Source organism: Podarcis raffonei, chromosome 5, assembly GCF_027172205.1.
Source record: "Podarcis raffonei isolate rPodRaf1 chromosome 5, rPodRaf1.pri, whole genome shotgun sequence".
Taxonomy (NCBI): domain Eukaryota; kingdom Metazoa; phylum Chordata; class Lepidosauria; order Squamata; family Lacertidae; genus Podarcis; species Podarcis raffonei.
In genome coordinates this window covers 10,620,785-10,644,706 of record NC_070606.1, presented here as the reverse complement: position 1 = coordinate 10,644,706, position 23,922 = coordinate 10,620,785, and the positions used below count along the sequence as shown (strand labels likewise).

The window sequence follows — 23,922 nt, the reverse complement described above, 5'->3', positions numbered from 1 at the left end:
GTGGGTTAAACCACAGAGCCTAGGACTTGCCAATCAGAAGGTCGGCGGTTTGAATCCCTGCGACGGGGTGAGCTCCCGTTGCTCGGTCCCTGCTCCTGCCAACCTAGCAGTTCGAAAGCACGTCAAAGTGCAAGTAGATAAATAGGTACCGCTCTGGCGGGAAGGTAAATGGCGCTTCTGTGCGCTGCTGTGATTTCTCCAGAAGTGGCTTAGTCATGCTGGCCACATGACCTGGAAGCTGTACGCCGGCTCCCTTGGCCAGTAAAGCGAGATGAGCGCCGCAACCCCAGAGTCGTCCGCGACTGGACCTAATGGTCAGGGGTCCCTTTACCTTACTGAGCAAAATACAGTGGTACCTCAGTTTACGAACTTAATCCGTTCCTGAAGTCCATTCTTAAACCGAATCCATTCTTAAACCGAGGCATGCTTTCCCTAATGAGGCCTCCCGCCACCGGTGCCCTTCCACCGTTCGACTTCCGTTTGTAGACCAAGGTAAAGTTCGCAAACCGGGACACTACTTCTGGTTTTGCGAAGTTCGTAAACCGAATTGTTCGTAAACAGGACTATTCTTAAACCGAGGTACCACTGTAGAGGGGTAGATACCTGGTCTTGGTAACGCAGACAATAGGTTTGGAGCATCTTAGGGCACTAGCTAACCCAGGGCAGCGATTCTAAATAGGATACCATCATCCCTAGCAGTTTGTTAGGGTCCCAATTAGCCTTAAGCCACAACAGTGGATGAATTTAAATAACAAACAGACTTTATCCACAAAGAGCAGAGAGCAAGACAATAGGTTTGGCATACCTAACCCAATAATGCCCAGGGTCTCCCCTCGGATTCTTGCAGCCCCAGAAGCAACCTCCCGGATCTGCTCCACGCTCTGCACCCTCGTGCCTTCTCGCAAGGCCTGATGAAGCCAGGTGGTTCGTCTGTACAGGTTCAAGATGTGGCACATTGTAGAGTCTGCTGTCTCTTCCACGGATGCAGCTGGAACATTGCACACTGCAATCCCTTAAATAATAATAAAACACACAATGTGTTGAATCCTGGGGTGGCTCCAGAATGCCACAGAATCCCCCGCCCCCTTTAGCATCTTTATGAATTCAACGAGCCCTCAGAGCTGTTGGAAAGACATATACTATTAAGCACCTAAATCAGGCATAGGCAAACTCAGCCCTCCAGCTGTTTTGGGACTACAATTCCCATCATCCCTGACCACTGGTCCAGTTAGCTAGGGATGATGGGAGTTGTAGTCCCAAAACAGCTGGAGGGCCGAGTTTGCCTATGGCTGACCTAAAGCAAGGACTATGCACCTTTCCAACGATTAAAAAATGGACAGCCACCACCTGCTGCTTCAACCATCTAAAACAAGTCATGCATCAGAAAAGTGCAAGAGAAATAGAGGGGTTGTGGAATAAACTCTTGCTTTGGGTAGGGCAGGGGAGAGTGGAGCCGGATGTAAGCAGTTGCTCCAGGGATGGGACCAAGGCTCATTTGCCAGAATTTAGTTTCTTGGATGCTCCAAGGTTGTGATTCAGGTGTAGCTAACCTGTGGTCCTCCAGACCAGGGCTGGCACCAATGGTCAGCATGCTCAGGCATCTGCTGAGGGCTCAAGAACCCTCCATAAAGTGGGGCGGTGAGGAGCTGGGAGTCATGGAGGTGGGTGGGAGGTAGCATGGAGGGTGCCTTGCCCAAGAGCCCTTCAAAACCCAGAGCCAACACTGCTCAAGATCACAGAGTTTGGAAGGGACCACAAGGAGCATTTAGTTCAATCCCCCGGAGTGCAAGAACCTTTTGCCCAATGTGGGGCTCAAACCTACAGCCCTGGGATGATGATGATGATAATAATAATAATAATAATTTTTTATTTATATCCCGCCCTCCCCAGCCGAAGCCGGGCTCAGGGCAGCTAACAACAACAAAATAATACATTCTAAAATCCTTTCATTATAAAATTAATTCAAATCAAATTAATGGCAACCATTGGGCTAGAGTTCTGTGAAGATTGCCAAAGGAGGGAGTCAGGCTGTGCCCTGGCCAAAGGCCTGGTGGAACAGCTCTGTCTTGCAGGCCCTGCGGAAAGATGTCAAGTCCTGCAGGGCCCTAGTCTCTTGTGACAGAGTGTTCCACCAGATCGGAGCCACAGCCGAAAAAGCCCTGGCTCTGGTTGAGGCCAGCCTAACCTCTCTGTGGCCTGGGACCTTCAGGATGTTTTTATTTGCAGACCGTAAGTTCCTCCATGGGACATACCGGGAGAGGTGGTCCCGTAGGTACGAGGGTCCTAGGCCGTATAGGGCTTTAAAGGTTAAAACCAGCACCTTAAACCTGCTCCTGTACTCCACCGGGAGCCAGTGCAGCTGGTATAGCACCGGGTGAATGTGATCCCGCAGCAAGGACCCCGTAAGGAGTCTCGCTGCGGCATTTTGCACCCGCTGGAGTTTCTGGGTCAGTCTCAAGGGCAGCCCCACGTAGAGCGAGTTACAATAATCCAGTCTGGAGGTGACCGTCGCGTGGATCACAGTGGCTAGGTCAGGGAGAGAGAAGTAATGAGCCAACTGCTTAGCTTGGTGGAGATGAAAAAATGCTCTACCGGCTGAGCCACCTCCACACTCCCAACTCTTACCAGCCCATGACTCATGGTCAGGGTTAATGGGTAGTGCAGCCCAGCAGTTAGCCACCTATACCTTTGCTGTCTGCAACAGAGATGACACAAATATGCAATGAAGCTAGGCTACACTTCACAGCAACGTTACCACAGCAAAACGTTTCCTAAGTTTTTGAGTCAATGTCCACAGCCAGAGATTTTGGTGGATGTAAGGAGCAAGAGTGCGCTGGGAGGGGGCAGCCTAAGTTGGTGCAAAGCAACAAACGCCTAAACACAAATAGTGGAACCCCCTTGTGTTCACACAAGTGCTTTTGATCCAGTGCATGGCTCCATTAACAGAAGAAAGGACGGCCATTTCCCCCTTTCCTCCTGTAGCCTCCAGCTCACATCAAATGCTGAAGACTTGCTCCAGAGTAGGGGGATCCTCCAACAGGAAGGAAGGTGCCATGGATAGGGGGGAAGGGCAAACTGGCAAAAATCCCCCTCCCCTCCTCTTCCATTAGCGGGTGGTGCTGTGGGTTAAACCACAGAGCCTAGGACTTGCCGATTAGAAGGTCGGCGGTTCGAATCCCCGCGACGGGGTGAGCTCCCGTTGCTCGGTCCCTGCTCCTGCCAACCTAGCAGTTCGAAAGCACCTCAAAGTGCAAGTAGATAAATAGGTACCGCTCCGGCGGGAAGGTCAACAGCATTTCCGTGTGCTGCTCTGGTTCGCCAGAAACAGCTTAGTCATGCTGGCCACATGACCCAGAAGCTGTCTGCGGACAAACGCCAGCTCCCTCGGCCTACAGAGCGAGATGAGAGTGCAACCCCCGAGTCGGTCACGACTGGACCTAATGGTCAGGGGTCCCTTTACCTTTACGTTGGGTCAAAGGTCCTTTGGCTGGGTCGGGACGATATGGGATTGGGGGGGCAACTCCCATCTCTTGTGGGGGCGCAATTAGTGCCAGCACCGTCCGTTAAGAGTTTGGGTGTAATCTTCGACACCTCCCTTTCCATGGAGGCGCAGATTGCAGCTATGACAAAGGCGGCATTTTTCCATCTCCGCCAAGCTAAGCAGTTGGCTCCTTATCTCTCTCGCCCTGACCTAGCCACTGTGATCCACGTGACGGTCACCTCCAGACTGGATTATTGTAACTCGCTCTACGTGGGGCTGCCCTTGAGACTGACCCAGAAACTCCAGCGGGTGCAAAATGCCGCAACATGACTCCTTACGGGGTCTTCGCTGCGAGATCACATTCATCCGGTGCTATATCAACTGCACTGGCTCCCGGTCGAGTACAGGATCAGGTTTAAGGTGCTGGTTTTAACCTTTAAAGCCCTATACGGCCTAGGACCCTCGTACCTACGGGACCGCCTCTCCTGGTATGCCCCACAGAGGAACTTACGGTCTTCAAACAAAAACATCCTGAAGGTCGCAGGCCACAGAGAGGTTAGGCTGGCCTCAACCAGAGCCAGGGCTTTTTTGGCCTGTGGTTCCGATCTGGTGGAACGCTCTGTCACAAGAGACTAGGGCCCTGCGGGACTTGACATCTTTCCGCAGGGCCTGCAAGACAGAGCTGTTCCACCAGGCCTTTGGCCAGGGCACAGCCTGACTCCCTCCCTCAGCAATCTTCGCAGAGCTCTGGCCCAATGGTTGCCAGTGGCTTGATTTGAACTGATTTTATAATGAAATGATTTTAGAATGTTGTATTATTTTAGTGTTGTTAGCTGCCCTGAGCCCGGCTTCGGCTGGGGAGGGCAGGATATAAATAAAAAATTATTTTTATTTATTTAATTTTTGTGAGCACCAACTGGAGTACCCTTACTTGAGTTATTCAATTAATTTCAAATACAGAGTACCACACTTAAGTGCAAGCTTCAAACACGTCAGCAAAGTTTGAACACCAACCCCCTTGGGTTTCTACATAAAATTTCACAGACGTGAATTAACAACATACCTAAATCGCCAGCAGATTTAATATCAATGTTATCAAAACCACTTCCAATTCTAACGATTATTCGAAGTGCTTTAAACTTCTCCAGGTCTTCACGGGTTAAAGTGATGGTGTGGTACATCAGGGCTCCCACTGCTTCATTTAGTACCTGAAAAACAAAGGCAAACACAATTCAGTTACGTTCTCAACACGCCCTCCAGAATTCCAATTCCTGGGGTATACGCCATCGCCTCCAATAGTCTGGTCATCTCTCAAGGGAGAATTTCAAGGTGCGGTTGCAGCAGAATGGGTAGCAAAATGATTGCCTGAGACTTACTGTTCACTTGAGAGACCTGTTCAAAAATGCTACTATATTTTGCTAGTTCCCCCTGGGAGGTGAGAGGGACGCGGGTGGCGCTGTGGGTTAAACCACAGAGCCTAGGACTTGCTGATCAGAAGGTCGGCGGTTCGAATCCCCGCGACGGGGTGAGCTCCTGTTGCTCAGTCCCTGCTCCTGCCAACCTAGCAGTTCGAAAGCATGTCAAAGTGCAAGTAGATAAATAGTTACCGCTCGGGTGGGAAGGTAAACGGCGTTTCTGTGCGCTGCTCTGGTTCGCCAGAAGCGGCTTAGTCATGCTGGCCACATGACCCGGAAGCTGTACGCCGGCTCCCTCGGCCAATAAAACGAGAGGAGCACCGCAACCCCAGAGTCGGTCATGACTGGACCTAATGGTCAGGGGCCCCTTTACCTTTACCTTTAACCTGGCAAAATACCATGGATTAAGATGATACGTACTTGGTAATCTGACTACTCTGGACCCGGTGCCCACCAACAGTCTGAGGTGCAGGTTTTGTTTTTAGCATCATGGCAAATCTCAAGACATTTATCACGTTTCACTGAACTTGAGTGTACCCTAGTTGTTTAAGGCAAGAAAAAAGCCTTTGGGGAAATAAAGCAAAATAGAAAAATAGAGCAAAGCAATGGAAGTGTTTTCTTGTGGAGCTATTAGCATTGTGGAGAACGGTTCTTCCTTTCTGATCCTTTAACTTTTACTAAAAAGCGTAACACAAATAAAACTACCGAAAGGCAGTTTCCATCCCTACCTATCCCACCAATCCTTCGAAGTAAACTAACTCTAGAGATAGGCATTGTGCAAAGAGCTCCAAAGCCAGCCAAGATTTTATGTTCCAAAACATCATCTGGTGTCAATTTATACAAGAGGCATCTAAGGTCACGAAGAATTTCCCATCAGCTCTCCAATAAGTGGTCGCCTGGCAAGAGCTTCTCTTGCTGTCAATAGTTTCCTTATTTCTCGAAAAGAGTAACAAAAAAACCCACACCTCTATAAGGATCAAAATTGCCATAAGCACATCCAATGGCACAACTGGTACCAATTGGGGTTTTGCCATCTCCCATTCCAGCTTGTGGAATGCAGATGACACAACCTTGATGGCAGAAAGTGAGGAGGAATTAAATAACCTTTTAATGAGGGTGAAAGAGGAGAGCGCAAAATATGGTCTGAAGCTCAACATCAAAAAAATGAAGATCATGGCCACTGGTCCCATCACCTCCTGGCAAGTAGAAGGCGAAGAAATGGAGGCAGTGAGAGATTTTACTTTCTTGGGCTCCATGATCACTGCTGATGGTGACAGCAGTCACGAAATTAAAAGACGCCTGCTCCTTGGGAGAAAAGCAATGTCAAACCTAGACAGCATCTTAAAAAACAGAGACATAACCTTGCCAACAAAGGTCCGTATAGTAAAAGCTATGGTTTTCCCAGTAGTGATGTATGGAAGTGAGAGCTGGACCATAAAGAAGGCTGATCGCCGAAGAATTGATGCTTTTGAATTATGGTGCTGGAGGAGACTCTTGAGAGTCCCATGGACTGCAAGAAGATCAAACCTCTCCATTCTGAAGGAAATCAGCCCTGAGTGCTCACTGGAAGGACAGATCCTGAAGCTGAGGCTCCAATACTTTGGCCACCTCAGGAGAAGAGAAGACTCACTGGAAAAGACCCTGATGCTGGGAAAGATGGAGGGCACAAGGAGAAGGGGACGACAGAGGATGAGATGGTGGGACAGTGTTCTCGAAGCTACCAGCATCAGTTTGACCAAACTGCGGGAGGCAGTGGAAGACAGGAGTGCCTGGCATGCTCTGGTCCAGGGGGTCACGAAGAGTCGGACACGACTAAACAACTAAACAACAATTCCACCTTGTTCCCATCACAATGTTGCTGCAGCCACTGTGCAGAGAGACAGAAGAGATGAATAGGATCAGCTGCTAGGCTTAATGCACCCATATGGCTGCTCTCCATTCTTCAGCATAAGTTCTCCTTTGCCTCTTCTTTTGGCTGCCAACTTTACCTGCACCCAAGAGGCTGAAGAAAGCCTACAGCTTGTTTCAGAAAAGCAAAGGAAAGCATAGCATGGGAGCTCCCCCAAAATATAAACTCTTTCCCCCCACGGACTCCTGCCCAGCAGGACGTGCTTTAAAGGAGCACTTTACAAATCAATCGTATCTTCTGCACAGGCCTCATTTCTTCACATTTTAGCCCTAAGCTCCCAGATGGCTCACTAAAAGCTCTTGAGATGGCGTACAAAACACATGAAAATAATGTACCATATTAAGGGCAGTGCATTTGGGGGGGGTGTCAGTCCTCACATTTTGATAAATTATAGAATGCCTCTCTTCCCTTCCCTACTGAACTTGTGACAAACGTTTAATTAAAATGTGGATAATAAAAATAAAAAATACGAAATGTTTAACATTTTATGCACCGTGTTTATTGCTTTGAATGATAAAGAATTAAAAAGTGTGAATAGTGCCAAGGGCACCGGTCACAAAAAGGCCACTGCGGGGTGTGTCTTCTGTGAAGGCAAAGCATTGCACAAAATTAGAGAGTTGCTGCTGATTGCCTTCGCCCAATCTCATGTTTACCAGGGAAGTCACTGCTATGTCCTGTGTTGGTGACAATCATACAATATCGATTTTCTAAACACACACAAACACACGGGGGGGGGGGAGATAAGCTGTTATTGTCCAATAACAATAGGCAGCATTCACTGGTACCAGGGTAACAGGCAAAGGTAAAGGACCCCTGGATGGTTAAGTCCAGTCAAAGGTGACTATAGGGTTCATCTCGCTTTCAGGCCGAGGGAGCCGGCGTTGGTCCACAGACAGCTTTCTGGGTCATGTGGCTTCTTTCCACTTCTGGCACAATTGAACACCGTGATGTAAGCCAGAGCGCACGGAAACGCCGTTTACCTTCCCACGACAGCAGTGCCTATTTATCTACTTGCACTGGTGTGCTTTCAAACTGCTAGGTTGGCAGGAGCTAGGACAGAGCAACGGGAGCTCACTCCATTGCAGGGATTCGAACCGCCAACCTTCCGTTCAGCAAGCCCAAGAGGCTCAGTGGTTTAGACCACAGCGCCACCCGTGCCCCTAGGGTAATAATATATTGTCATTAACATATGAAAGCTATCACACACTGTAGCCATGGGTGATCTCGCCCAGAAGCTCCATACGAATATTGGCAGTCTGCCACCTAGGGCCTTTGCTATTCCGCCACTCTCAGCTGTCCCAAAGTCTACCACTTCCTGAAAGCAATGGGTTGCACCATTCCAGAGATTTGTAATGAAATCTGACCAAGGCTTTTTTAATGTTTTTGAACCCAGCTCCTCTGAAAGCTGGACCATAAAGAAGGCTGACCGCCGAAGAATTGGTGCTTTTGAATTCTGGTGCTGGAGGAGACTCTTGAGAATCCCATGGACTGAAAAAAGATCAAACCTCTCCATTCTGAAGCAAATCAGCCCTGAGTGTTCATTGGAAGGACAGATCCTGAAGCTGAGACTCCAATACTTTGGCCACCTCATGAGAAGAGAAGACTCCCTGGAAAAGACCCTGATGTTGGGAAAGACGGAGGGCACAAGGAGAAGGGGACGACAGAGGACAAGATGGTGGGACAGTGTTCGCGAAGCTACCAGCATGAGTTTGACCAAACTGCAGGAGGCAGTGGAAGACAGGAGTGCCTGGCGTGCTCTGGTCCATGGGGTCACGAAGAGTCGGACACGACTAAACAACCACAACAACCTCTGTAGGCCACGAGTCGCATGTAGGAAAGGGTATTTAGCAGCAACCGTGTTAGTGGAGCTAAAAGTGAGTCTATTGTCTACACCCCAGCATTGCAGGGGGTTGGTCTAGACGGGATTGCTTCCAACTCTACAATTCTACGACTTTGATGCAGCATCTTGTCTGAGAGGCCCTGATTACCTGCACACACACCCCTGCCCGCCCAAATAAAAAAACTAGGTAGGAGAAATAGCGCAGTGCTGAACATTCTCCCTTCTCTGAATTAGAAAACTGAATGTGCTTATCTTCAGGAAAAATGAGGTCTGACTTATGGTAACCTTGGATTTAAAGGTCAGTCGCCCATATTGGAGTGGGAACATTTGAGTGTTTCTGACGCGCTACAATCTGAAGCAAGTTATCCTGTGAGATGCTGCCAACATCTTTGGTGAAATCTTCCATCTATTAGAGGAAACAAACCTGACATTTCTCTGAAAAGGTCAACAATTAGCAGTTTGTAGAAATTACACTAATTTATTTGGTAAGGAACCAATTTTTTTTTTTTTAATGAGACTTCACAGATAGATTGGGATCTATAGTTCAATACTAGTTCACATTTATTCTGCAAAGACACTGGCCATTTATGTGTTGGGCTGTTCAAAAAAGCAAATGTTTAGCGTTCTTACATTTCATATGTTTAAAAAATGTAAACTGTCCCAATAGCCTCTAAGAAACTCTCTGCAAGGCCAGCATTGCTATAAATCGGGATGGGACTTATTTTCAGCCTGAGGGCAACTTTCTTCCTCAAAGGCAAGCTTCTGGGAGTTGCAGGCTAGTGGTGAGCAGTGCCAAAGGCAAAAAAAGGGACACAGAAGCACCATGCGGCACTGATATTTGTAGAGTGGGCTATATTCCAGCCATACAGAAGTCATAGGTTTATAAACACAAAACCCCATTTCCATCCTCTATCCAGGCAAGTAAGGTAAAGGTAAAGGGACCCCTGACCATTAGGTCCAGTCGTGACCGACTCTGGGGTTGCGACACTCATCTCGTTTTATTGGCCGAGGAAGCTGGTGTACAGCTTCCGGGTCATGTGGCCAGCATGACTAAGCCGCTTCTGGCGAACCAGAGCAGCGCACGGAAACACCGTTTACCTTCCCGCCAGAGCGGTACCTATTTATCTACTTGCACTTTGTGCTTTCAAACTGCTAGGTTGGCAGGAGGAGGGACCGAGCAACGGGAGCTCACCCCGTCGCGGGGATTCGAACCGCCGACCTTCTGATCGGCAAGTCCTAGGCTCTGTGGTTTAACCCACAGCGCCACCCGCGTCCCTTTTATCCAGGCAACTAACAGGCCCTAATCACAGTTCAGGAATGCATTCCAGGCAAGCAAACGCACTACAAGAGGGTACTGAGAGTGGCTGTGGCCTGAGGAGAGTTGAGAAATGAATAGAACAGAACAGAACAGAACAGAACAGAATAGAATAGAATAGAATAGAATAGAATAGAATAGAATAGAATAGAATAGAATAGAATAGAATTTATTATTTATACCCCGCCCATCTGGCTGGGTTTCCCCAGCCACCCTGGGCAGCTTCCAACAAAGTATTAAAATACAGTAGTCTGTTAAACGTTAAAAGCTTCCCTAAAGAGGGCTGCCTTCAGATATCTTCTAAAAATCTGGAGAGAAGTTGTTCTTCTCTTTGACATCTGGTGGGAGGGCGTTCCACAGGGCGGGTGCCACTACCAAGAAGGCCCTCTGCCTGGTTCCCTGTAACTGAGAAGGCCAGGGACTGGTACAGAGGGGTGCATTTGGCCTGGTACTGGCAGCTCATAGCCAGGGCTGGCTTCCCCAGTTTGAAAAAGCATGACACCAGAGCCAGGATATCCGAGAGTCCTAAATATTTACAGTCCCGAATGCCTTGGTACTCGGACGTTTTGTCTCCCAAACACCCGGAAGTGACTGTTCCGGTTTGCAAACTATTTTTGGAAGCCGAACGTCCGATTGGCTGCAGGAAGAGAAGCCGCGCTTTGGTTTCCGAACATTTCGGAAGTCAAGTACGACTGTATTAGTTAAGCTTAAGGTCAGGCTTCCTCAACCTCGGCCCTCCAGATGTTTTGAGACTACAATTCCCAGCATCCCTGACCACTGGTCCTGCTAGCTAGGGATCATGGGAGTTGTAGGTCAAAAACATCTGGAGGGCCGAGGCTGAGGAAGCCTGCTTAAGGTTGTTGTTTTTTACCATGTTTGAGATTTGCCAGGATGGACATAGTGCAGGGCTGTATATTCCTCTGTGCATTATCTGTAAAACAGCTTTCCATTTCAGATTATCCTTTCAGGTGCCGCGCAGAATATGGGGGAAGTGGTAGTGGTACACGGTGTTCACAATACTTCCTAGACGGGTAATTTAAATAAATGTTCAGCTGCACCTTTTCATGAATTTCTTGCGTGGACTGTGCATCGCAAAACGCAACAGTGGCGACGTCCTTCAGGATTGGCATTTCCACTGTGCAGTCCCGGCCATCCAGCAGTGCTACCAAGGGACGCGGGTGCATGGGCCCATTCATGATTGGTGGTCGAATGCCTGAAACAAAAAGGGGAAACGGTGTTTTATACACATGCTAAGTAACATCTCCAAGTGAAATACTGTAAACAAAATATCTTTCTTGAACAGCTTACGGGTCATCAGAAGCAATGACCAGGGGTGGCAGAAAGACTGAGTTCTGACTAGCTGAAGAAAAAAGGCACAGTGTTACCTCAGGTTAAGTACCCGGGGGTCCGTACTTAACCTGAAACTGTTCTTAACCTGAAGCACCACTTTAGCTAATGGGGCCTCCCACTGCCGCCCCGTCGCTAGAGCACGATTTCTGTTCTCATCCTGAAGCAAAGTTCTTATCCTGAGGTAATATTTCTGGGTTAGCGGAGTCTGTAACCTGAAGCGTATGTAACCTGAGGTACCACTGTATTTAGTCGCTGGCAGACCTTTAAAAGCGACTTCTTTTGAAGCCATATAAGAAAATGGAAATAATAGAATCACCTCAAATCCCAGACTATGTACTTCAGGATAGTGAAACTGCAAAGACACGATACAAAGAGGCACCAAGAATATTCTCTTGTTGCACTTATTACATGTATAGAGCCACTCGCCCCCAATGCCGGATTTACGTACAGTGGACGTTCGTGTTGCGAACATGATCCGTGCAGGAGGCACATTCGCAACCCGCAGCGTCCGCAACCTGCAGCGCCGTGTCTGCGCGCGAGCAGGTTGCGATTCGGCACTTCTGCAAATAGCGCGATTTAGCGACTCTGCGCATGCGCGAGCGCCGAAACCCAGAAGTAACCCGTTCCGGTACTTTCCGATTTTGGTGTGTCCATAACCCCAAAACGCGCAACCTGAAGTGTCTGTAACCTGAGGTATGACTGTATAACCAAAACAAGCTATAGCTTAAGGCCCCACTCTCTTGGGGGTCAGAAAAAATATAAAGGAAAAAACCCCTGGATGTACATTTGCAAAATATAACATAAAAGACAAATAAAATAAAATTACTTTAATAAAATACATATTTTGTTATGTGCAAATGCCTTTAGATACCTATTAGGTCCATAAATTACGATATAGTATGTTCAACACAAAAAACAGCGGCAATTTGTTGTTGACAAAGGACAGCTGGACATTATAAAGGGCCCCATTACCTTCAGTAGCTTAGGGCCTCATCAAACCTAAACCCAGCCCTGCTCTCCCCAACACCTGGAGAACTAAAAATTCCCTTCAGGTGTCTAGACAATGAAACATTGCCCATAATGGCACATGCGGGCAAGCGGGCTAGGGACTTGGGTGGACTTATTTACAAGCCTCACAATAAAGAGATGCTTCAGCTCTTGTAAATGATATTAACACTCACTGCCCTCCCCCAAAACCCACAGACATACTTTGCCGCACAATAAGCTGGCATACATGACAGAATGAAGAAAAACGAATAACCAAAGAGGACAAGTGGTGATATTCCTGTTTGTGGTTATATTACATTTAATTAGTGAAGACTATTCACTTTAAAACTGGGACACGGGTGGCACTGTGGGTTAAAGCCTCAGCGCCTAGGACTTGCCGATCGAAAGGTCGGCGGTTCGAATCCCTGCGGCGGGGTGCGCTCCCGTCGTTCGGTCCCAGTGCCTGCCAACCTAGCAGTTCAAAAGTACCTTCGGGTGCAAGTAGATAAATAGGGACCGCTTACCAGCGGGAAGATAAACGGCGTTCCATGTGCTGCGCTGGCTCGCCAGATGCAGCTTGTCACGCTGGCCACGTGACCCGGAAGGGTCTCCGGACAGCGCTGGCTCCCGGACTCTTGAGTGAGATGAGCGCACAACCCTAGAGTCTGGCAAGACTGGCCCGTACGGGCAGGGGTACCTTTACCTTTACCTATTCACTTTAAAAGCTTCATTTTGAATTCATATGACCAGAAGGGAGATTTTCCTGCACTGATCTGTGGCACTACGATATAAAACCAGCCTAATTGAATAAGAACAAAATTTATTTTGCTTATTTGTAAAAAGAAAGAAAGAACACTCCAGGCACAAGCGGTTTTATGAGTCTTCTACAATCACACTCTGATTGGGGAAAAGCAGGTATGGTTGATGAAGCTTACGGAACCAGAGGCAACAGATGGTCAGAACCAGCACTGCACCCAACCATATTCAACTTTCCCCATTTCATTGAGCTCCTGAGAATAACAGAATCATAGAACTGTAGAGTTGGAAGGGACCCTTAGGATCATCTAGTCCAACCCCCTGAAAAGCAGAAATATGCATCTATCCCATACGGGAATCGAACCTGCAACCTTAGTGTTCTCAGCACCAACTGAGGAAGACACCCATGTACAAATTCAACATAGCTTTGTTTGTTTGTTTTGTTGCTATTATGTTAACGTTGTTTTATAGATATGAATGCTGTCGTGCTTTGTGAATCTTATGATTTTTGGTGTAACTGTGATGTTTATCTTGTTTTTTAGTTGTTTTGTTAATAGTGTTACATAGATGGTAATTGTTTTATTTGTGATTTGTGAATGTTTTACTGATGATTTGTTCAGTATTCTATACAATTTATGCTGCATTCGTGATGTTCCATTATGTTATTTTTATCTTTTGTTTGTAAGCTGCTTTGGGATTTATTTGAATAAGAAGCAGCATAGAAATAGAATAATAATAATAATTATCTGTATTCAGTATACCTGAAGGAGCGTCTCCACCCCCATCGTTCTACCCGGACACAGGTCTAGCTCTGAGAGCCTTCTGGCGGTTCCCTCATTGCGAGAAGCCAAGTTACAGGGAACCAGGCAGAGGGCCTTCTCGGTGGTGGCCCCCGCCCTGTGGAACGCCCTCCCACCATATGTCAAAGAGAACAACAACTACCAGACTTTTAGAAGACATCTGAAGGCAGCCCTGTTTAGAGAAGCTTTTAATGTTTGATGTATTGCAGTATTTTATTTTATTATTTTTTTTGGAAGCCGCCCAAAGTGGCTGGGGAAGCCCAGCCAGATGGGCGGGGTATAAATAATTAATAATAATAATAACAGCAACAACAACAACAACCTCAGCCAGACATGAAGCCAAGTAAGCAGAGGTAGTTCCTCAATCTGTCTTTCCCAGATCTAGGTTTGGGGAATTTTTTCAACACAGTATCTGTTTAATATAGTGCAAACATGCAATTCTGGGTTAAGCAGAGCTAATCGTGGATTCTTAACAGTGCTTTCGGAACCTAGTTAGCTGCCCAGATTTGACGGCTGTTAAGATACCTGGGCAAACCTTGTAAATGCGATTCGTATTCTGCAATTTGTCATGTTTAGGATGGGTAACACATGTGAATGACCAAGAAGCCTTTTGTCAAAAGCATGTCTATTTCCCAAATATCTCAAGAGTTCAATTTACATTAAAGACGTCTTATGACTCAATATAGGCTAATGCCTGGGATATGCACGAGGGTAGCTGGGGGACAAAGCGCTGAAGCTCTTTTCTCTTCTGAGCATTAAAGGTAAAGGTAAAGGGACCCCTGATCATTAGGTCCAGTCGTGGCCGACTCTGGGGTTGTGGCGCTCATCTCGCTTTATTGGCCGAGAGAGCCGGTGTATGTCTGCCAGCATGACTAAGCCGCTTCTGGCGAACCAGAGCAGCACACTGAAACGCCGTTTACCTTCCCGCCGGAGTGGTACCTATTTATCTGCTTGCACTTTGACGTGCTTTCGAACTGCTAGGTTGGCAGGAGCAGGGACTGAGCAATGGGAGCTCACACCGTCGCGGGGATTCGAACCGCCGACCTTCTGATCGGCATACCCAAGGGGCTCAGTGGTTTAGATCACAGCGCCACCCGCATCCGAGCATTACAGTCCATTAAAAGCAAAAGAGACACCCAGCCAACGCCCAGGGGAAGGTCTCTCTCTCTCTCTCTCTCTCTCTCTCTCTCTCTCTCACACACACACACACACACACACAAAATTACTGAGTTTTGTTCACAGTCATTCAGGTAAGAAGTCCCACAAAGATCTGTGGAACAGACAGCATCATGGAAATCTGCATATCACAGGCTCTAGTCTAGGACTGTCCAGACACATTGAACTTACAAAAAGCAACATGGAGGATACAGGCTGCCTAAGAAACAGCTGCCTTCAGTAGCAGAAGCACAGGGCTATCAGTAAGAAGGGACAGTGCTGGAGAACCATAAGGGACACAGGAATAACTTACAGCCCAAGAGCCTAGCAATAATGCAACCATTCAAAACTAAAACCCAGGGTTTTAACGGCCGACGAACAAATCTAAAATACGGAACCCAGTTAGAATGGCGCTCCCATTTGTCTCCCTCTCGCTCTAAAAGGAGGTTGTGGTGTCAATCAGAGTGACCCGCCTGTTGAAGACCAACAATATAGCTATTGCAGACTTGTGCAGAACGGGGAAAGGCAAGTTCAAATCCCACCTCTGACAGTGCGCAACCTTGAATATCTCTGTATCTCTTAGTCCATCCTATCTCTCGGGGTTCTTATTATTCTGCAACCCTTGGGCTACAGTGGGAATGGGGAATCTGGGGAATCCCCCAGATATCCTTCGACTACATCTTTCATCAGCCCTTGGCAGCATGATGGGAGTTGTAGTCCAGCAACATTTAGAGGACCAAATCACCATCCCTGGGTGATTCGTTTTCTCAGAAGCAGGTAGAAGGGAAAAGAATCTGGGTACCATTGCTCGGTCCCTGCTCCTGCCAACCTAGCAGTTCGAAAGCATACCAGTGCAAGTAGATAAATAGGTACTGCTCCGGTGGGAAGGTAAATGGCGTTTCCGTGCACTGCTCTGGTTCGCCAGAAGTGGCTTAGTCATGCTGGCCACATGACCCAGAAGCTGTACGCCGGCTCCCTCAGCCACTAAAGCGAGATGAGCGCTGCAACCCCAGTCGGACACGACTGGACCTAATGGTCAGGGGTCCTTTACCTTTACCTTACTTGCCTGGATGGAGGATAGAGGATGGAAATGGGGTTTACCTTTACTCATTCACCACTGACAAATTTAAACCTGGGTTTGTCTAGCACCTGGGTTGCCAAAAAGAGCACAAAGAATGTAACAGGTTCTCTCCATGAAACAGGTTACCACTTTTCTTAACATAAACCTTGTAAGTAGCCACAAACCTATACAGGGAAGTTTCTGCAAAGTGGAAGGGCCTTGCATAGTCCCCCCCCCCCCGGTTATCAGTGTGCCATTAATTCCTAATCTAAGTAATATACTGGGAAATGAGGCTAGTGCGTTTTTTGTGGAAAACTTTCCCCACAAAATTCTCCACTACAATCTCTCCATGCCCCACTCGCAGCACAAATATTTTCTCCATACCTTTGGTTCTTTTCTTTAAAAGAAAAACTGATTAAATACAAATCCCAATTAGCTCCCCTTTCTCTACCCAATTTCCCCATGCCAGGCTCAATTGTATAAACTTCTATTTTGTTGCCTCTTGCTCGTCTTTTCTCTAAAACTTAAAAGTCCCCAAAAAAGTCCCTTTCCGCCCTTCATTGTTTTGCTGGCCTTTTTCCCTGAAACTTTTCCAGCTCCTTTTTGAGAAGAGGCGACCAGAACTGTATATAGTTTCGTATAATGGCATTAGGATATTGGCAATTTTATTTCTGATTCCTTTCCCTAACAATCCCCAGAATGGAATTTTCCCTTTTCACAGCTGCCACATCCTCGGCTGACGTCTTCATCGAGTTATACAAATTATGTGAACGATCTTGCACAAAGATGTGGGCTTCTGTTCTACAGCATCCCGTGTCTTGTAGTAGCCATGAGCAGATCTGAAGCATCTGCTTCTAATGTTAAACTAACCACAATCCCATATTATTTTACATTTGAACTCTGGGAACTGTAGTTCGTTTAAGCCAGAAGTGGCCCAACTGCCCCCCTTGGCCTAATCTCATGGGCGGGGGGGGGGGTGAGAGAGAAGAGGGATGACTAAATTGAGAGAGGAAAGGGTTTAGGTTACAGTGGTGAGATTGCTATATGCGCCAAAGATGGAAGAACCCTACCCCACTATAGAAGAATGGCTGTTAAAACTACTGGCATTGGCTGAGATGGCAAAGTTAACATGTTTAATTCAGAGAAAAATCCTTACGGACATTTGTTAAGGATTGGAATTTTCTTACGGACTTTTTGCTTGGAAGAGAAAATGAACTTGTAATATCTGGATTTGAAGATTGAAGAAATACTGGTTTATAGAAGATAGAATGGTTCAGTGTGAGAAAATAAGATAGGAAAGCTGGAAGCTAAATGGCACCTTAAACCGATGTTATGGGCACAGCAACGGAATGTCTAGGCACACTTGCGGCGCTCATCTCGCTTTATTGGCCGAGGGAGCCGGCGTACAGCTTCCGGGTCATGTGGCCAGCATGACTAAGTCGCTTCTGGCGAATCAGAGCAGCACACGGAAACACCATTTACCTTCCCGCCGGAGCGGTACCTATTTATCTACATGCACTTTGACATGCTTTCGAACTGCTAGGTTGGCAGGAGCAGGGACCGAGCAACGGGAGCTCACCCTGTCGCGGGGATTCGAACTGCTGACCTTCTGATCGGCAAGCCCTAGGCTCTGTGGTTTAACCCACAGCACCACCCGCATCCCTTTTTATAAGAATACAAAGCTGAAAATGAAGAAACTGCAGCTAAAATATTATGTTCGTTTTTCACATGGCCCAGTCCTTCTCCTGCCCACCCCCCTAATATTCTTAAGAGGGTCTCTTCTCCAGTCTTCAGAGTGGCTGGAAGTGGGGAGGCAGAAAAAGATAGTCTTTTCCTTCCACTCTGCAGTTTTAATCTGAAATCTTCGGCGCAGTACTGCGCCCGGAGCTCAGAAACTGCTCGCCCTAATGAAATGCGCCAAAATGCGCCTAGAACAAGGGGAGTTTTGAACACTAGAATTGGTTGGGTCTTAAGGAATGAATATCATATGTAGCTGCAGGACAGAGAGCCAGAAGTCCTTTAATTTTCTTCTTTATCCTTCTTTAGTTTTTTCTTTCTTTTCCTTTTCTCTTACTTTCTGTTTCCTTAGGATTCTCCTCTCCTTGTCTTTTTTTCCTTCTGACTTTGTTCTCTTTTTATCTCTGTATATCATACAAAGATTCTTTGTAATGGGGGGGTGTTTTGTATATCTTTGAATAAGCATCAATAAATTTATTTATTTGTTAAGAGAAAGGAAATGGGGTGTTCAATCACTTTTAGCTCCAAAGCCCCCAAACAAAATTACCCCAAGGGAATGTGGCGCTTGACAAAAAAACTATTTCCCACTGCTGGGTTTCAATTATAGCCCATGAGGAAAATTAACCATGGATTTATCCTCATTTGTTTGAACAAACCAGTTTGAGCTAACCAGAGTTCCTCTACGTTCAGACGTAGCAGGGAACTCCAGTAAGCTTAGGGTTGTGTCTGAAAAGTCCCCAACACAACAATGGCCATAAATATGATGCAGATCAAACCCTCACTGCAACACAACTTGCAAGAACCGAAAATCAAATTAAATTAAGAATAGAACTTTAGCCACAAGCAAGCATTTAAGTTTCCATAGCTGGACAAGCATTTCCTTAAAAACAAAGTCAAAAGTTGATTAAAAACAGTTGTAAGCTAGTTCCAGAGTTCTAGGAACCCCTACCAACCTGACATTTCTTAAACTGGGTTTCAGTTTCAGAGTCATTAATTCCACTTCTCAGCTATTTACAATCTTCAGTGCTGGAAGTCAACACAGCAACCTGTCATTTGATCTTCCTTCTCATGTCTTTAATTTTTCTTTTCAGCCTCCTGCAATCTTGAACCAAAGCTTTTAAAACTTCTTATCCACTGTGCAAGCTCTGTATCTTGGGCTCGGGTTCAAATTTTTACTAAAAAATTAAAAAACAAACAAAATACAGTAAGACAACATTAAGGGTCTGACAACTGCAAAAGCCAGCAAGTTCAAACTTAATAAGTTCTCACTGAATCTACTTTCCAACTGCAAATGAGCAGAACAGGAAGACAAATTAAGTGCTGGTGGAAAACATGGCATTGTTTAGACCAGGCATAGGCAAACTCCGACCCTCCAGATGTTTGGGACTACAATTCCCATCATCTCAAGCTAACAGGACCAGTGGTCAGTGATGATGGGAATTGTAGTCCCAAACATCTAGAGGGCCGGAGTTTGCATATGCCTGGTTTAGTCCCTGCTGCTTTAGGTTAAGTTAACACCTATCCATAGAGTGAGCTAATTCCCCCCCCCCAAAAAAAAATGACCCATGAATTTTTGAATTTTATTGATATTGATGCTGCATTTTATGTTGTATTTTATGTTGTTTTTAAGTCACATTTTAATCAATGTTTTATATTTGCTGTTAGCCTCCCTGAGCCCGGTTTTTAAACTGGGAAGGGCAGGGTATAAATAAAAAATTGTTGTTATTATTATTATTAAACACAAAAGTTAGAAACAACACACACACTTTTTCATGTTGGTTGAAGATTGTGGCCAGTGCACTTGAGCCTACCTTCTAGAAGGAAAGCAGAAAGGAAAATAGTGCAAGGCAAGAACCGCTGAATGGCCCACGCTCACCAAGAGGAGCGAACTGTGATTGACAGCAGAGGGTGACATTAGCTTACGTTATCATCTGAAAAGCAATTGCTTTGTAAGGTCTGTAGAACACATTTGGGAGGGGCAGCAGCGATGTTTAAAAATTAAATCGCATGTGCATGTGTGTACGTTTATAAATATATACAACTCAACAGTACTTGGAGGGACTGGGTAGCCATTTCATAAATGCTGGCCCGTTTGAATGTTTTTCCCTCAGCATTTGTCAGGGGAAGATATCAAAACATCCCCAGAAACAAGAGATTCTGCAGATGTTTTATGAATGTCCCGGACACGGTAGAGCACATTCTCTTTCAGTGCCCATTGTACAGTACGCTCCGTCAACGCGTGCTGTCCCCTCTTTTGGGTGGTCTGGAGCCCCAACAAGGTGAATGTGTGGGATTCTGCCTATCCGACGTTGACCAAAGGGTAACGGCGGGGGTAGCCGAGTTTTTGGTAGTAGCCCTCCAAGGAGCGGGTTAGCAAGGAAAACCACTGATTTTATATGTATATATATATATATGTATGTAGCCAACTGCTGCCTTTCTGTATATATCTCAAGGCTTTCATATGTTACTTTCTCTTTTATCGTTCTATTTGTATAATGCCTAATAAAGGTTTGAATAAGTAAGTAAGTAAATGCACTAAAACGTGCCGTACGAACTGGGAGGGACGTGATGATACAGCACACGACCTTAGTAAGTTTACTGCAGCTGTAGGAACTAAAGATCCAGTGAGAAGGCTTAACTTTGAATTTCCTGTACATAGGGAATGAAGTTAAGCCAGGCATAGGCAAACTCCGGCCTGCCAGATGTTTGGGACTACAACTCCCATCATCCCTGACCACTGGTCCTGTTAGCTAGGGGTGATGGGAATTGTAGTCCCAAACATCTGGAAGGCCGGATTTTGCCTGTGCCCGAGTTAAACCCTTAATGTCTTCCAATTGTATTTTTAATTATGTATCTAACAATGCAATTATTAAACCGCCTTTAGTCTACTGACCACTGATGAAGCAGACCACTAGCATAATCCTACCATTCATGTGTATATATGATCCAAGGGTAATATTTAACCACTCTCACATTCTTTTGCAGTGTTTAGGGGCACTGTCAGCCCATTCAAGATATTCTGCAAACCATCCTACTGTTAACCATTTAACAGATTTAAAAAACTTTTCTTGATATGTGATATTTAGTGAAAATCAAGGACAAGAACAATTTTTCACCAGTATACAGGGATGGCCCAAAACATTTTGGCACCTGAGATAAACCACAAAATTGTGCCCCCCATCCCCCTGCCAGGGAATTAAGGGTAAGTGGAATTACAATAAATTTTGTGGGCTCGTAACAATGATTTTCATTTCTGATTCAGAACAGATAAATCAACAAATTCCTGAAGCAAAACCTCTTCACAACAAAATTCCCACCACACCTTGATCTGACGATAGCACTCCTTATGCCCTGCTATTGCTTAGTTTTAATGCAGCACACTGTGGTTTAAACTGGATGCTTTTATTATATTCTGATTAAATTCTGAACAGTGCATTGAAGGCATAATTGCAAGGCTCTTTAGCAAATGTTTTAGGCGCTATTCTAAATATTGAAAATTTGAATATTGAAAATCATATGCTTTTTTTTTAAATGAAAAAGTAGTTTTCTCTAAATAATAGCACAAATCCAGAGGGAGATAGGCTGCAATCCTACTACATTTCAACCACGGTATCCTACCACCTAGGAGGGTTGGGAATTGGACTTCCACTCCTTCCTTTAGAGCCATGTCCAGAAAGTGGTGATGGCAGGTTGGTGTTTGGACCCCTGTACGCTCAGGGCTCCGTCCTCTCCCCCATGCTTTTTAATATCTATATGAAACTGCTGGGAGAGATCATCGGGGGTTTGGGCTGGGTGTCCACCAATATGCGGATGATACCCAGCTCTACCTCTCCTTCAAATCAGAACCAGTGAAGGCGGTGAAGGTCCTGTGTGAATGCCTGGAGGCGGTTGGAGGATGGATGGTGGCTAACAGATTGAGGTTGAATCCTGACAAGACAGAAGTGCTATTTTGGGGGGACAGGGGGCGAGATCTACCTCTCTATTAAATCAGAACCAGTGAAGGCGGTGAAGGTCCTGTGTGAGTGTCTGGAGATGGTTGGAGGGTGGTCAATGGATTGAGGTTGAATCCCAACAATACAGAATTACTGTTTCTGGGAGAAAGGGGGCGGGCAGGTGTGAGGGACTCCCTGGTCCTGAAAGGGGCAACTGTGCCCCTAAAGAACCAGGTGCACAGCCTTGGGGTCATTTTGGACTCACAGCTGTCCATGGAGGCGCAGGTCAATTCTGTATCCTGGGTGGCAGTCTACAAGCTCCTTCTGGTACACTGGCCGAAACCCTACCTGCTTGCACACTGTTTCGCCAGAGTGATACAAGCTCTGGTTATTTTCTGCTTTGACAACTGCAATGCGCTTTATGTGGTGCTACCTTTGAAGGCGACTTGGAAACTACCGCTAATCCAGAATGTGGCAGCTGCCAGACTGGTGACTGGAAGCAGCCACTGGGACCATATAACACAGTTTCTGAAAGATCTACTTTAGCTGCCGGTATGTTTCCAAGCACAATTCAAAGTGTTGGTACTAACCTTTAAAGCCCTAAATGGCCTCGGCTCTGTATACCTGAAGAAGCATCTCCACCCCATTGTTCAGCCTAGACCCTGAGGTCCAACTCTGAGGGCCTCCTGACAGTTCCCTCACTGTGAGAAGTGGGAACCAGGCAGAGGGCCTTCTCGGTAGTGGCACCCTCTGTGTGAAATATGCGAGCTTATCTGAGTAAATATGAATAGGATTATATGGTTATATTAAGTTCCATTGAAATTAATGGGGCACAAATTAGTTGCAACTAACTGGTCCTATTGCTCTGAGTGACTTTCTCTGGATTTGGCCAGTATCATTTCAACCCATGTCTGAATGGAATGAAATGCACAATTTAGAGTTAAATTTAAAATTGATTTGTACGCCACTTCTCCACAGACCACTATAATTGCATAGCTCACTGCATCCCTCTGCAAATCCATGATTTGTAGGCCCAACATTTGACCTACCTTTCATTTTCTAACATCTGTTTGCAAAGTCCAAAGAATTTTTTTCTTTTTTCCTCAAAACAAATGCTTGAATTCTCCTTTTTCTGAAAAATATATAAATGCCAAAAAAGCACAAAACTTATGAGTAACCCTATAAATTACAAACCAGCAAGTGTGTGAAATGAAGGGTAACATAACAGAACGGAGTCCCATGTTTTCACTTCTATAGAAGTTATCGTGCACAAATGTCTTAGGATTCTTAATCTTCATAATCTTCCATGTGGGCACTGCCTTTTTCAGAGGCTGAATTTTAGTTTAACATGCAATGAACTATGGGATTTTTTGTTTTGAAATTAGCATGCATTATGCAAACATTTTAAAACAAATACTTTTTAGAGATGGCATTGCTGGCACACAACATATGCTAGACACTTAGAAAAGTCTTGCACTCCTACTTGTAATATGTTCGCTGTGATCTCTTAATTTCATCCCGCTAGGCTACCAATTCTTCCAAGCACCTGAAGGTTGTAAATCATTTATCATTTGCTGCTTATACGTCTGGGTGCTTTAAAAACGATGATAACCTGGGTGAATCTCTTATTCCAAGTACCGTCTTTTTTGCTCTATAAGACTCACTTTTTCCCTTCTAAAAAGTAAGGGTAAATGTGTGTGCGTCTTATGGAGCGAATGCAGGCTGCACAGCTATCCCAGAAGCCAGAACAGCAAGAGGGATCACTGCTTTCGCTGCGCAGCGATCCCTCTTGTTGTTCTGGCTTCTGAGATTCAGAATTATTATTTTTTCTTGTTTTCCTCCTCCAAAAACGAGGTGCGTCTTATGGTCTGGTGCGTCTTATAGAGCGAAAAATACGGTGTTTAAAGCGCTCCAGATGTTAGCTTCCTCTTTTGCAAAAGCTCCACAAAACATAGAAAAACAGCTAACGGACAAGATACTTGTTGTTACGGAGCCTAGGAGGTACTTGATGGTTTCGCCCCAACACTGACCCTGTCATTGTGTTCATGTTAGCAGCAAGCAAGAGGCACAGTTGACACCTGTCTTGTGAGTGTCTGTCTTGCAAGTTGCCTGCAAAGGCACTTCGATGACTGGATGAAGCAGACATGTGTGAGTGCCCCTGGATTAACATGTGCAAATGCGTTCT

At 45.9% G+C, this 23,922-nt stretch overlaps 1 protein-coding gene across 4 annotated transcripts in view; it reads right to left on the bottom strand.

Moving 5' to 3' along the window:
• The window catches only part of CTBP1 (C-terminal binding protein 1), a 58,782-nt gene that overhangs the window by 13,063 nt on the left and 21,797 nt on the right, over positions 1-23,922 (bottom strand). For 2 of the 4 annotated variants that reach the window (XM_053387779.1, XM_053387780.1), the window contains exons 2-4: positions 11,019-11,173; positions 4,545-4,689; positions 806-1,012 (exon numbers count right to left, since the gene is read on the bottom strand). In XM_053387779.1, coding sequence (XP_053243754.1) covers positions 806-1,012; positions 4,545-4,689; positions 11,019-11,173 — 507 coding nt within the window. Of the gene's footprint in view, positions 1-805; positions 1,013-4,544; positions 4,690-11,018; positions 11,174-18,758; positions 18,981-22,786; positions 22,870-23,922 lie in introns of all 4 variants that reach the window. The other 2 variants (XM_053387781.1, XM_053387782.1) reach the window with 2 other exon arrangements.